Source organism: Syngnathus acus, chromosome 10 (genome assembly GCF_901709675.1).
Source record: "Syngnathus acus chromosome 10, fSynAcu1.2, whole genome shotgun sequence".
Classification (NCBI taxonomy): domain Eukaryota; kingdom Metazoa; phylum Chordata; class Actinopteri; order Syngnathiformes; family Syngnathidae; genus Syngnathus; species Syngnathus acus.
This window is the reverse complement of record NC_051095.1, coordinates 6,627,021-6,638,984: the sequence shown is the minus strand read 5'-3', so window position 1 is coordinate 6,638,984 and position 11,964 is coordinate 6,627,021. Positions and strand designations below refer to the sequence as shown.

At 48.4% G+C, this 11,964-nt stretch overlaps 2 protein-coding genes across 4 annotated transcripts; one reads left to right on the top strand and one right to left on the bottom strand.

The window, feature by feature from the left end:
- Positions 1-1,152: 1,152 nt before the first annotated feature.
- rab1ba (zRAB1B, member RAS oncogene family a) lies at positions 1,153-5,002 on the top strand. The gene is made up of 6 exons (XM_037260885.1): positions 1,153-1,481; positions 2,394-2,466; positions 2,532-2,627; positions 2,711-2,806; positions 2,879-3,010; positions 3,326-5,002. The coding sequence occupies exons 1-6, from the start codon at positions 1,468-1,470 to the stop codon at positions 3,518-3,520; spliced, it is 606 nt and encodes a 201-aa protein (XP_037116780.1). The 5' UTR covers positions 1,153-1,467; the 3' UTR covers positions 3,521-5,002.
- A 597-nt stretch (positions 5,003-5,599) lies between these two features.
- peli3 (pellino E3 ubiquitin protein ligase family member 3) lies at positions 5,600-10,956 on the bottom strand. Of its 3 annotated transcripts, XM_037260874.1 has the most exons (8): positions 10,765-10,956; positions 10,213-10,425; positions 8,580-8,777; positions 8,096-8,225; positions 7,890-7,991; positions 7,599-7,811; positions 6,752-6,940; positions 5,600-6,476 (listed from the first exon to the last, which is right to left on the bottom strand). In XM_037260874.1, the coding sequence occupies exons 3-8, from the start codon at positions 8,750-8,752 to the stop codon at positions 5,877-5,879; spliced, it is 1,407 nt and encodes a 468-aa protein (XP_037116769.1). In that variant the 5' UTR covers positions 8,753-8,777; positions 10,213-10,425; positions 10,765-10,956; the 3' UTR covers positions 5,600-5,876. The 3 variants fall into 3 exon arrangements, with proteins under 3 accessions (XP_037116769.1, XP_037116767.1, XP_037116766.1); XM_037260872.1 differs by lacking the exon at positions 10,213-10,425 and having other exon boundaries at positions 10,761-10,956; XM_037260871.1 differs by lacking the exon at positions 10,213-10,425 and having other exon boundaries at positions 10,765-10,954.
- Positions 10,957-11,964: the final 1,008 nt, after the last annotated feature.

Genomic DNA, 11,964 nt, shown 5'->3' with positions numbered 1-11,964 from the left:
AAAACAAATGAAGGACAAACCAGCTTTAGATTTTTATTCAAAATATACATTCAGTATGGCCACATGAAGAAAATCAATTACAAATGCTTGGTGAAATATTTTTACAAGTGGTTTATTTAAATTAAAAACTTCTATAACTTCCATCCATCATCTGTACTGCTTGTCTCCATGGGGGTGGCGGGCGTGCTTGCGCCTATCCCAGTCTTCATCAGGCAGTAGGTGGGGGACTCCCTGAACTGGTTGCCAGCCAATCGCAGGGCACACTGAGATGAACATCCATCCACACTCGCACTCACACCTATGGGCAATTTAGAGTACTCGATCGGCCTGCCAAGCACGTTTTTTGGACATGGAAGGAAACCGAAGTTCCCGGAGAGAATCCATGCAGGCCCAGGGGAGAACATGCAAACTCCACACAGGGAGGAATCGAATTTATAACCTCTGAACTGTGAGACGAATGCACCAACTTGCTAACCTGTGTCACCAGCTACCGTCATTTGATTATGCAAATAATGTGGTTACATATTGTACGTGAAGTACAGGTTTGTTTGTTTTTTACATTAAAGTGATTAAAGCAATAGTTGTGACTTTTATTTATTTATTTATTTTGGTACAAATTTACTGGCTGGTTTCCATTTAAAACAAAAATATTTTGAGTGACTGTTTTTGGAGTCCTGTGTATGGAATTTCGGAAGGGACTTGATTTTATATTGTGATTAACAACCAAACCGTATACGTTCACGTAAATCACAGGTGTCAAACTCAAGGCCCGGGGGCCAGATACGGTCCGCCACATCATTTTACGTGGCCCGCGAAGACAAATTGTGCATCAAATTCGTATGTCATTACTAGAATTGCAAATTGTCTTCACTTTTAATATCTTTTTTTTTTTTTTAAATATTTGACCAGTTTTTACACGTCTGATTTGAAAACGAGTTATTTGTCAGTTTGTTTTGTAGCTTTAACTGTATATAATATGAGGTACTCGTACATTTATTTGGGTTGACAGTCATAATGGCCCTCCGAAAGAAGCTATGAGTACAATGCGGCCCGCGAATAAAATGAGTTGGACACCCCTGCCGTAAATAGTCAATACATGTCTACAAATCGTGGGCCGCTTGGTCGGTAGCGACACGTCAACTTACGTCACTTCCGCTCATGCGCGATCAGGCACTTGGCGCTTCTACTGACCAACGGTCGCAGAAAGAAGGAAAAGCGAGTCTAACACCGTCACACTAGCGAGAATTCGTCAAATATCACCGGGCCGCAATCCAACGACGAGGAATGAGCATTATATGATCAAATGGTGAGCGAGTAACGGTGACGGGAGCACGAAAAACGTTCATTCGAGTCCCTCGACGACCGAACCTACGAGCCATTTTGCCCGAGTCGGAAGGAAGAAAGAAGGAAAGCAAGGACGGAAGAAAAAAGGAAGTGTCGAGTCTAGACGGCGACAGCAGTGAGACCATGAATCCCGAATAGTAAGTTTGGACCTGTCGATTCGCTTTCACCTTGTAAGCGGACACGCTCGCTGCTATGCGACTGCTGCCTCGTCCTACGTCGTTGATGTTAATGTCACGTTAATTCCATGTTCGTTTGACGTCGGCGCTGGCCGACTGGGCGTTTCATCCGGAAGTGTCAGATGACTACCTCGCGAGGATTTGACGCCACAACAAGAACAAAACGCAACACACGTACAACCCAAGTGTTTCCTAAACCGCATTGAATCTAAGCAAATAATTTACATCGAGGAAAAATGTCTGGAAAAAAAAAACTATAAATCTTGACTTAATGAAGGTCCAGTTTCAACTGATGTACTCTGATGTGAAAATTTGACCCATTAGCTTCCGTATGCGATTATTGCGCTTTATAAAATACAACCGCTGTACAGGTACACACAAGTTCGTTGGGCCGTCTGCCACCTAGTGGCAGAGTATGGCATTGATCGCCTGTCACTATACGTCGCTGTCACAGATAAGCAATGAGAAATTAAGTTGGTTAGTTTATTGCCTCATCATACTTGTCTGCAAAATGAATGAACAGGTGACTTCAACAAAACTTGAATTGTCCATAACAAGCCCACTTGAGGAAGGTGAGCCGACTGTAGCGGTCGGATAGACGATACTGCAAGTGGCAGATGTTTGATGTCTGAGCAACCAGCCTGAAATGAGACAGAGACACACACCCGCTCTTGTCACCGAATCCCTCCGTGTGCGTGTAAATGCCACACTTGTTCTCTGGTTTCTTCACAACGAACAACATTGCTAATCGCTAACATTGTCATTTGTTTCGCTGTTTAATTTTATCGTTGGCCATGAATGATCATAAAATGTCGATGTTGGTAGCCGCGTTGCTAATGAACGCATGCTAATGGTGTGTTTTGCTCCTTCCAGCGACTATCTGTTCAAGCTTCTGCTTATTGGGGACTCCGGAGTTGGCAAATCCTGCCTTTTGCTCCGCTTTGCCGTGAGTGCCGCACCTGTGTCACCAGCCGGGCAAACAGCGTTCTTCTAATCTTATCTTCCTTGCAGGATGACACCTACACGGAGAGTTACATCAGCACCATTGGGGTGGACTTTAAGATCCGAACCATCGAGTTGGATGGCAAGACAATCAAACTGCAGATTGTGAGCAAGCATGCACGCACGCACCCGTCAACATCGACAAGCGGCCTAATTAGCGTGTTAACGTGTCCCGTACCGCTTATCAGTGGGACACGGCGGGCCAGGAGAGGTTTCGCACCATCACCTCCAGCTACTACCGCGGCGCGCATGGCATCATCGTAGTGTACGACGTGACGGACCAGGTAGGTGATCAGTGAGACTTTGTCTGGTGCCCTCTGGTGGTCTATGAACTTGAGGCGTGACGTCCGTCACAGGAGTCCTACAGTAACGTCAAGCAGTGGCTCCAGGAAATCGACCGATACGCCAGCGAAAACGTCAACAAGCTTCTGGTGGGCAACAAGTGTGACCTGACCACAAAGAAAGTGGTGGACTACACAACTGCCAAGGTGGGTCCGCAGCCACACGTTGCGCTCGTCTGCCGACTGAGTCTTTATTGGCTCACACGCACGACTAAGGGTGTTTTGACTTTCCTTCACTAGTTGATATGTAAAATTTCCCCCGAAAACAATGACAGCTGATTTTAAAGAAAGTATTTCTGTGTGCCATTGCTGCATTTTTGTTGAAAACGGTTACTTAATTAAAACTAAAAACAAAACGACATGTTTGAAAGCAAAGTACCACAGTCCAGTTCAAATAAGTGATGGAAACAGAGTCGAGACCCGCTGGGAATGTTGTCGCCAACGTTTGCTACTCTCCGGCAGGAGTTTGCCGACTCTTTGTCCATCCCCTTCCTGGAGACGAGCGCCAAGAACGCCACCAACGTGGAACAGGCCTTCATGACCATGGCGGCGGAGATCAAGAAGCGCATGGGCCCCGGGGCCACGGCGGGCGGTGACAGGCCCAATCTGAAAATCGAGAGCACCCCCGTCAGGCAGTCGGGGGGAGGCTGCTGTTAAAGGGGGGGCCCAAACTCCCGCCTAATTCCCCACCTTCACCGCTGTCTCTGGTGTCAATTGATTCCCACCCCCCTGTGCTTTCCTCTGTGTGCGTCCATCCGTCATCTCCATCTGACCTGGACCGGCCACATTGTTTTGCTAGAATATCTGATTTTTATGGATTGCCCCCGGCATCATCACACAAGGTCGGGGTGGGGTGGTGGGGGGCTGGTTTGTTCACTTTGCAAAGTCCACTTGGTCCTTGTCTGTTGCTTCTACGGTTATCCCACATTTAGCACGCCTTTTTTTTTTCAATGCAATTTGACGACACTCCCACACCCTTTTCTTTTTTTCTGCCCCTCTGCCATCTTATCAGCCCAAATCTGCTTAGTGCACAGGTGCAAGCATCTGGCCGCTTTTGTCCTGTCCTCTCTACAACGAGCGCATGCAAACATTTGCGCTCCTGCTGGAGAGGAAAGATTTGCTTGGGCATGTATCAACCCAATCCAAGGCCTCGTGAATTTGTTTCCACACAGAACCGGGTGGTGGCTCGGCTCTTTGCACTACGAGGGCAAAACAAATTGCAAATTGCGGTGGGAGCTTCCCATTTGCGATAATCTTCCGTGTCCTTCGATTCCACTTTGGTTTCTCGCGTGAGCCGCCGTGCCAGGTTCAGGATGATGTCGCTGAAGTTGAGACACGTTGTCCAACTGAAACTGCTCTTTACTCTTGTCGGTTAGTTGTTTATTTGAGTGCACTCTCGTCTTGATAATGTTGGCTTATGACCAAGGACCTTCAAAAGTTGTGACTACATAGCAAAAAAAAGTCTCATTTGTCTTTCCTCTGGCGATGACGTGCAGTGCCGAACAGAAGCGTGACTTGTAGGCTCGCTGATGCTTTTGAAGCATAAGGACGTTTCTGGGACGGACTGGTCTTGGGTTTCCGGACTAGGTATGATCTCTCGACTCGTCTGCAAATGAGTAGAGCAGCGGCTTCTGTTTGAGGACATTGGCGAGGAAGAGCATAAATGTGAATTCTTTTTTTGGTGGGTTAATGTTTTAATGGAGCAGGACTGAGTCAAAACATTCCTGATCTATTTGGACAATTGTGACACCGGTGTCATTCCAGCAGATGCCGGACATTTAGTGGATGTTGTGCTTTGATGACTGCTTAACTTGTTTCGACTTGCTCTTCTACTGATTTTAACGTTTTCATCGATTATTTACTGCTGGGCGGCGTGTCCACGCAAACTTTGATTCTGTAGTTGTACACGTGTCTCAAAGCAGGTAACGTCCACGGCTTTTGTACACATCTTCATGGACTTGTTTAAAAAAAGAAAACGAGAAAAAAACAAGTACATGCACACACACAAATCAGGCACCTGTCAGTCACTTTTTTGTTTTGCTTGTTCACTTGGTGCTGTCTACTGCTGATTTTTGACAATGTTTGTCTGTACATATTATAAATAACTATATAATAAAATGATGAAAAACTTCAACAATAGAAATTGTCTTTTTGTAGAAATGGTCCTGTTTATTTTTTTTACACCAGATCTGCTATTGCCACAGCAACCCTGTTTTCTTTATTTCTATCCATTTTTATAGTTGGACCCATTGAATCATAGTTACTTGCTTTTTTTAATCTGTTGAATATTTAGTTTGATTTGTGGTCCCACAAGTCATCTTGTGTTCACTTAAAGGCCATTTGACCATTATGCAAGTTTGCAATTGACACTAACTCCCACCCAGTTGGTCTTGGATGTAAGTAGGGATGTTCAAACGACCTTTAACCTCCTATATGTGAAATTTCCTGACTAAAAAATGTAAATTAAGGCATTTATTTCTAAAGCAAATGATTCAAACTGCAGTAGTATAATGCCAACTGCTACTGAGGAGATTTACTTGCTAACTTTTGTTTACTTGATGTATCAGTGGACAACTATTGATAGTACATTTAAATTAGCCTGGTAGTTATTTTCTCTTATTTCCTCTCTTGTTCTTCTGCTGACCTTGAGTTATTTTTAGCACGGTGGGGCGTGTGGGGTACAGCTTGAAGTTGTGCGGCATAATCAGCACCTACCTTACAAAACTTGACATCATCTGGTGATGTTAGTGACACACAAATCAGTGTCACACTCATGTCCACATAATTTATTTACAAATTTTGCACACACACTCACACACACACACATACACACAATGTACCACGTGGTCCCTCAGTCTGGCTATCACGTGTTAAAAAGGAATTGCGTTTGTTTGTTTTTACCGTTGGAACGAATAATTGTCTTTGATTTCAATGAAGAAAGGTGATTCGGGGATATGAGCGTGGTGACGGAGCAAACCAAAGGGCTGTGTCCAGATGTGGCGTCATGATGGCTTCAGTCGACGGGGCCTTGGAAGATGAGTTTAATGTGTCCCCGCTCTCCCGTCAACCAGGTCCCGCAGAAGGGGCAGGCGGCGTGGAAGGCGTGCGTGCCGTGCGGCAGCGGGATCTGACTCCATCCCGCCGCTGTCTTTTGGGAGCAAACGTGGCCGCAGGGGCAGAAAGCATGGGTGGGCGCTCCGGCGTCCAGATACAAGCCCCCCTCGCAGCCTAGCCACAGCGGCACGTAGGGGCCCACCCGCCTGCACATGGGGCACTCCCTCTCGCCCGTGGCGGCCGGGGCCGTGCCCCCCGGCCCAGCGGGGCTTTTCTCCTTGCGGTAGCCCCAGTTGTGGTAGCCGTGCACGTGGCCGCAGTTGACGTACACCCAGGGCTGTTTCTTGTCCACTATTTCGCGCTGGGCCAGGCTGGGGAAGGCCAGGGTGTTGAAGCCCACGGGGCACTGCGGCCGAGCGGCGTTCAGCCCCTGGCGCAGGGACTCCAGCTGCTTGAGGGTGGGTGTGCGGCGCAGGGCGCTGGGAGTCCGCCACAGCAGCGTAGCCCCGCATAGGTCAATCAGGGAGCCGTCCTGGAGGGTGTTGGACTCGTTGTCCACCTGTGTCGGGGAAAGATCAGCGAGTTGAAATCCGTCGGTTGTCCAAATCCTGCTGGTCCGCGCTAGTACGACAAATTGCCACGTGATGATAAAAGCAACACAGTGGAAAATCAATGTCTTATAAATCGTACACATTGTTGTTCACCACCTTGCCATATTTGAAGGATTAGACCGTTCCTATATAGTCAAGTATATCAAACAAGCCCTGGCCAGCTTGTAGCTCCGCCCCTGCTTATGACACTTTCCTAACGCCACACATTGCCATCAATCCGTACCAATTTTCCCCTCTGCTGTGCCGATCGGGTCTCCCTCAGGGCGAAGACATTGCCGCAGACGGAAATTTCCCTCCAGACGCCCGGAGCCGGCTCGGATACAAAGTCGCCGGCTGGGTGCATGACCAGCACGCCGTTGGTGGTCAGTCCATCCATCAAGCCGTCCGACGTCCTCCACTTGGCGGCGCGTTCCTGCGGGGAGATGGAGGAAAAGATGTACGTCAAGGTGAGGAGTGAAACATGGGGAGGGAAGATGGTGGAGGTGGATGACAGGTGGGTGCCCTTATATTTAGTCCTGTGCTGTAGTGACTCATGCCGAAAGGTTCACCCACGCCTAAGAATAAACTCATTCAAATGAGCTCTCAATCAAAGGAAAACCTTTTGTGGACAAATTGCAGGGACCAGAGCCATGTCACGGTTGGCGCAGAATTGAAAGGCGCGGCTCGTCTGCGTGCGTGCGAGGGGCCTCTGATGAATTTTGCATAGATTGATGTCATGCTGACTTGAGAAAGCTATTATTAGATCAGTGCCGCTGTCACGTGTCACCCTTTCAACAAATGGATGAAGCCTCTTTTTATTGACTAATTCTAGCTACCAAACTGTTCCTTGGCGTAAGGTGGACTGCCAACTTACAACCCTCGTATGTCAAACTTCGGATCGCGAGTCAAACCTAAAAAAAAAATCCATTAACCGACTGCTCGTAACTGGAGAAATTCCCAAGTGAGTCGAGCGCGTGCTGATTTCGACATGAGATCGCAGCCATTTGTACAGGCACAGTTGGCTCGCCATCAATCTCCATCAATAACGCTAATGAGTTGCAATCACACGGCCATGAGAATGCCTCACTCACCCCCAGGAAGATGTTTTTGGAGGAGTCAAAGCCGGCGGCGTATATGCGGGCCGTGTAGGGGGCGTTGCGCTCGCACATGATGCGGCAGGCGTAACGGGAGATGGTGCTCTGCGCCGACTGACCTCCACCCCCGTCCCCGCCGGCGCAGCCGCCGCCCCCGCCGGATGTGTCCGTCACCACAAAGTCGATCATGCTCTCCGTGGAGCGGCCGATCTGGCGGGAAACAAATGCGACGAGTCACTCAGATTTGTCGGGCGCTCCCGTCACGCGTTGCGTGCTTGTCACACTCACCTGGAACATGTCGGTGTTTGTGTCATGCGTGTACTCCACAATGACCGAGTGGCTACGAGAGAGCGTGTATGAGATGCTGTGCTGGCTTTTGTTGCTGAGTGCCTGCCAAAGAAAATAACAAGTGTCCAGCATCGTGCTCAAGCCAAGGCAACTTCAATCTCCCCCCTTTGGTAAAAGCAAAATGCTTTGGGTGTTGTGTTAGTTACCTTGGACACAAGAGGTGTTGAGATGTTGTGGATGACATCAGGTTTGACCCCATTGGCTTTTGGTCTCTTATAAAGGGCCAGGCGACTCTTCCTGCGACCTTTGTCTCCGCTGGCCAGCGAGCCATTGTGCCTGCAAAATATCGCACAAACTATCAAGTCCCAAACAGTACTTGAACCTTTTTTCACGTTCCAAATCTCAACCCTGTGTCCACCATGACATCACTGCAAAAAGGGCTACGATGCGTAATGGACCTCTGGAGTTTTGGTTAAACAAATAGCTCTGACCCGAGGAGTTCTTCAGAGGTCAATCTCGGGGCCCCTATTGTTGAATTTGTACAATGCAAGTTGAAAACATTTTTATTTGGCTAAACTCAGAAAAAGCTGAAATCATTGTCTCATTTGGATGCGCTCTGAACAAGCGAACCTCATCAGCGACAAACCGTAATCACGGAGGTGCTTGCGGGAGCAAATTTGGGCGTCTCACCCCAAGACGATGAGCTCGCCGTACGTGACGGTCTCCCTGTCATTGGGAAAGACTCCGTCCGGAAGCTGAGAACTGGAGCCCAAAGGGGGCGAGGGCTGGCTCTTGTTGCAGGATGGGCGCAGCTCCAGCGACGGGGGGGGACACAGCGCCTCGGAGCTACCCTCCAAAACCATGCCCACTGGCCACCACCGGGGACTGCTGCTGGGGAGGAGGAGGCGCACACAGTTAGCACATCAGCGTCTCTTCTGCCGTGCACAGCAGCTCCACTCAGAAGCATGACGCAGCCACAAACAGACGGTAGACACTTTATCCTCCGTGTCAGCCGATGAGACAGTCATCGCGATTTCCTGTTCAACATTAAGGCAACCACGTCGAAATGTGACCATGAACGCAACTACGGGTGACCTTTTATTATGTTCGATTGGATGAAGAAAAGCTGAGAAGATCTTCACCGTCAAATGACGGCCAGCCGGAGGCCATTTTATTAGCCTGGCTGGAAATTGGAGGGGTGGGGTGGGGGTGGGGGTGGGGTCAAAGGAGGAGCCCGGACAAAAACGCATCCAAGCCTTCCTTCGTGACGCTGACATGCTGCTATTTCCACGATGGTTGCACAAATGCCATCTGCTCGTGGGGGGAGAGGAGGGATGGAAAGGTGATTGCTCGTTTCCCCACAAAAACACCAAAGGAAAGGGAGACGCGTGAGGGAGACGAGGCGGGAGCTCGGCCTTGCAGGGCTTTCCTCGTGTGCGTACGACGGCAACAGCGTGGCAGCCAGGGTGATGGATGGCCACGCTTTTTTCTAATCAAGCCACTGTCGTGTCTCGGGGGTGGGAAAGGGAGGATGAAATAGACAAGAGAAAGGAAGAGGAGAGCCACTCAGGAAGTCCTCTTTTCTTAAAGCCATCCCAAATATAAAGCAAGCCGTGGAAATATACTCTGCAACCAGGTGACAAACGACGTGACATAGTAATTGAATCTATCTCTTCTCCTGACCTTGAATGGAAATAGAAAACGCGTTTGCATTTAATAGCATCAAGTGTGCATGTGTGTCTGTTGCACATTATGTAAGATGAAGACTGCTACGTGCCTCCCACACAATTCACGCTTCTCTGGAATGCTCCAAATTTCAGCATTTCTAGCACCACTGACTAGCAGGATCAAAAGCCGCCAGGCCTGAAGAAACAAACTTTGGGTAATAAAAAATGGATGCCAGACAAGTAAAAGGTCAAAGGTCATCAAGTACGTAAGAGGACTTGGAAATGTCCGCAAAGCTAGCTGCTGTTTATTTCTCGTGTTGAACTTTCTGGGCCAAGCTGACGAGAAGAACATCCAAACGTTTGTCGCCACAAAGTTTGCATCGCACGAGAAGCATCCCTGGTGTTGCCGTGGTGATCAGGATCCTCCTTTGTGACTAAAAACAGTCTTCTCCTTCATTTTCAGGCTTTGTCGTGCCACTGCCTGCTGAAGTTGACACTGAAAAGCGCAACCAAAGAGACTTGCACGCAAACTATGTTGACTTAAGAACAGCCCTCGCTGGCTCAAATGAAAAAAAGCAGACAGCCTTTCCCTTCTTTTCACTGGGGACGGATCATTTGAGATACAAGTTTGGGTTGCTGGTGAAGCCAAGGAATACATTCAACTCGTATCTCAAGGTGCCAAGAACCACATTTTCCGCCCTTCGTGTCAGCAGTGTGGTCCTGAGCATCGACAGGAGCAGCATCAGCCGTTTTGAGCACATTTGATCCTCAAGACCAAGCCCACAATACGTCCTCCTCATTCTCGAAAGATGATGATGAGGGGGAGGAGGAGAGGGATGGAGTCACTTGATCAAGAGGCCATTAAACGCCTGTGAAGACGACAAGGGCGTCCCGTGAGCTTTTTGTCTTCACAAGTCTTCTGCGACTGACTGGCTTAACATGTGCAGACGCTTCCTTTGTTTTTGTACACGCGGCCTGCCACGCACGCGCACGCTGGGGATTCCGTTTCCAAAAAACATCAGCACGCGCGCGCGCCTGCATACACCCCCACCCAAAAGAGCAGCTGCAATTCCGGATGCGACAAGACATGAATGCGACATTAATGTCGGGCACAAATGGAGCAGATGACAGCCAGAGCTGCCATTTGCTTTTGCGGACGCCCTCTGCCACAGAGGCACAAAAACAAACGCGTCAAACGACTCACGTACGCGCTGAGCTTTTCCAACGGGGATCGCAAAACGCTTTGGAATTCCTCCTTGTGAATTGGGGCTCCTGACAGTCCACGTCAGTCCCGCCTAGAGGGAAGAAGGGACGTGAGGATCAAGAGCCCCTCGCTCGCTGGCTGGCTGGCTGGCTCACTCACTCGCTCACTCTCTCCTGGAGAGATGGGGAAATTGGTGTTGCGTTCACAGAACTCGGTAAATTCCTTTTTGTAAATACGCGGCCGAAAGCTTATTCATCTTCACTGTCACACAGTCACAGTAGCTTGAGCTATATATAGTAGTTGTTGAAGGAATCCGATTCCCAGAAATCATCAAGTGGGCCGTGGAAGTCTCCACTTTTACGTTAAATTTGTGCCTAATCACGTTTATTTTTGCTTTTCAGTTTTATGTTTTGCTCTTTGAAGGGCCACTGGCACAGTACATGTGTGATGTTAGTACACCCAGCCAGCCATGCATCCATATATACATTTGTATATTTTGCCTTGTTTTGCTCTGCTTTCCGCTGTCGGGTCGACGCTATTAATGAGAAACTTTACAATTACCTTGTCTAGGTAATTAAGTATCCATCCACCAGCCATTCTCTATTCTGTTTATCCCCACTGGGGTCGCGGGCGTGCTGGAGACTAACCCAGCGGTCATCGGGCAGTAGGCGGGGGACACCCTAAACCGATTTCCAACCAATCACAGGGCACACAGACAAACAACCATCCGTACTCTCACTCACAGTGCTCAGTCAGCCGACCATGCATGGTTTTGGGAAGTGAGAGGAAACCCAAGTGCCTGCAGAAGAAAACTCACGCAGGCACGGGGAGAACCTGCAAACTCCACACAGGGAGGGCTAGAGGTGGAATCGAACCGGCACCCTCCTAACTGTGATGCGGACGAGCTAATCAGTGCTCCACTGAGCCGCCTCTAGTTAATTAATGTTGAATAAAACCAATAAAACGAAAATCAATATGTTTGTCAATTTTCTGAACTCAGGGCGCGGGCGTTATTATTATTATTATTATTATTATTATTATTATTATTATTATTATTATACAGTATAACTTACGTCAAAGTATTTCTTTTTTTTTGGAAGTAGCATGATACCAAAACTGTTTGGGGTGTTTTTGCAATTCCTCGCAGCTCTACATAATTTCATTTCATCAGAATTTCTCACTTAGCCGTCCATTTCCGGAAAAT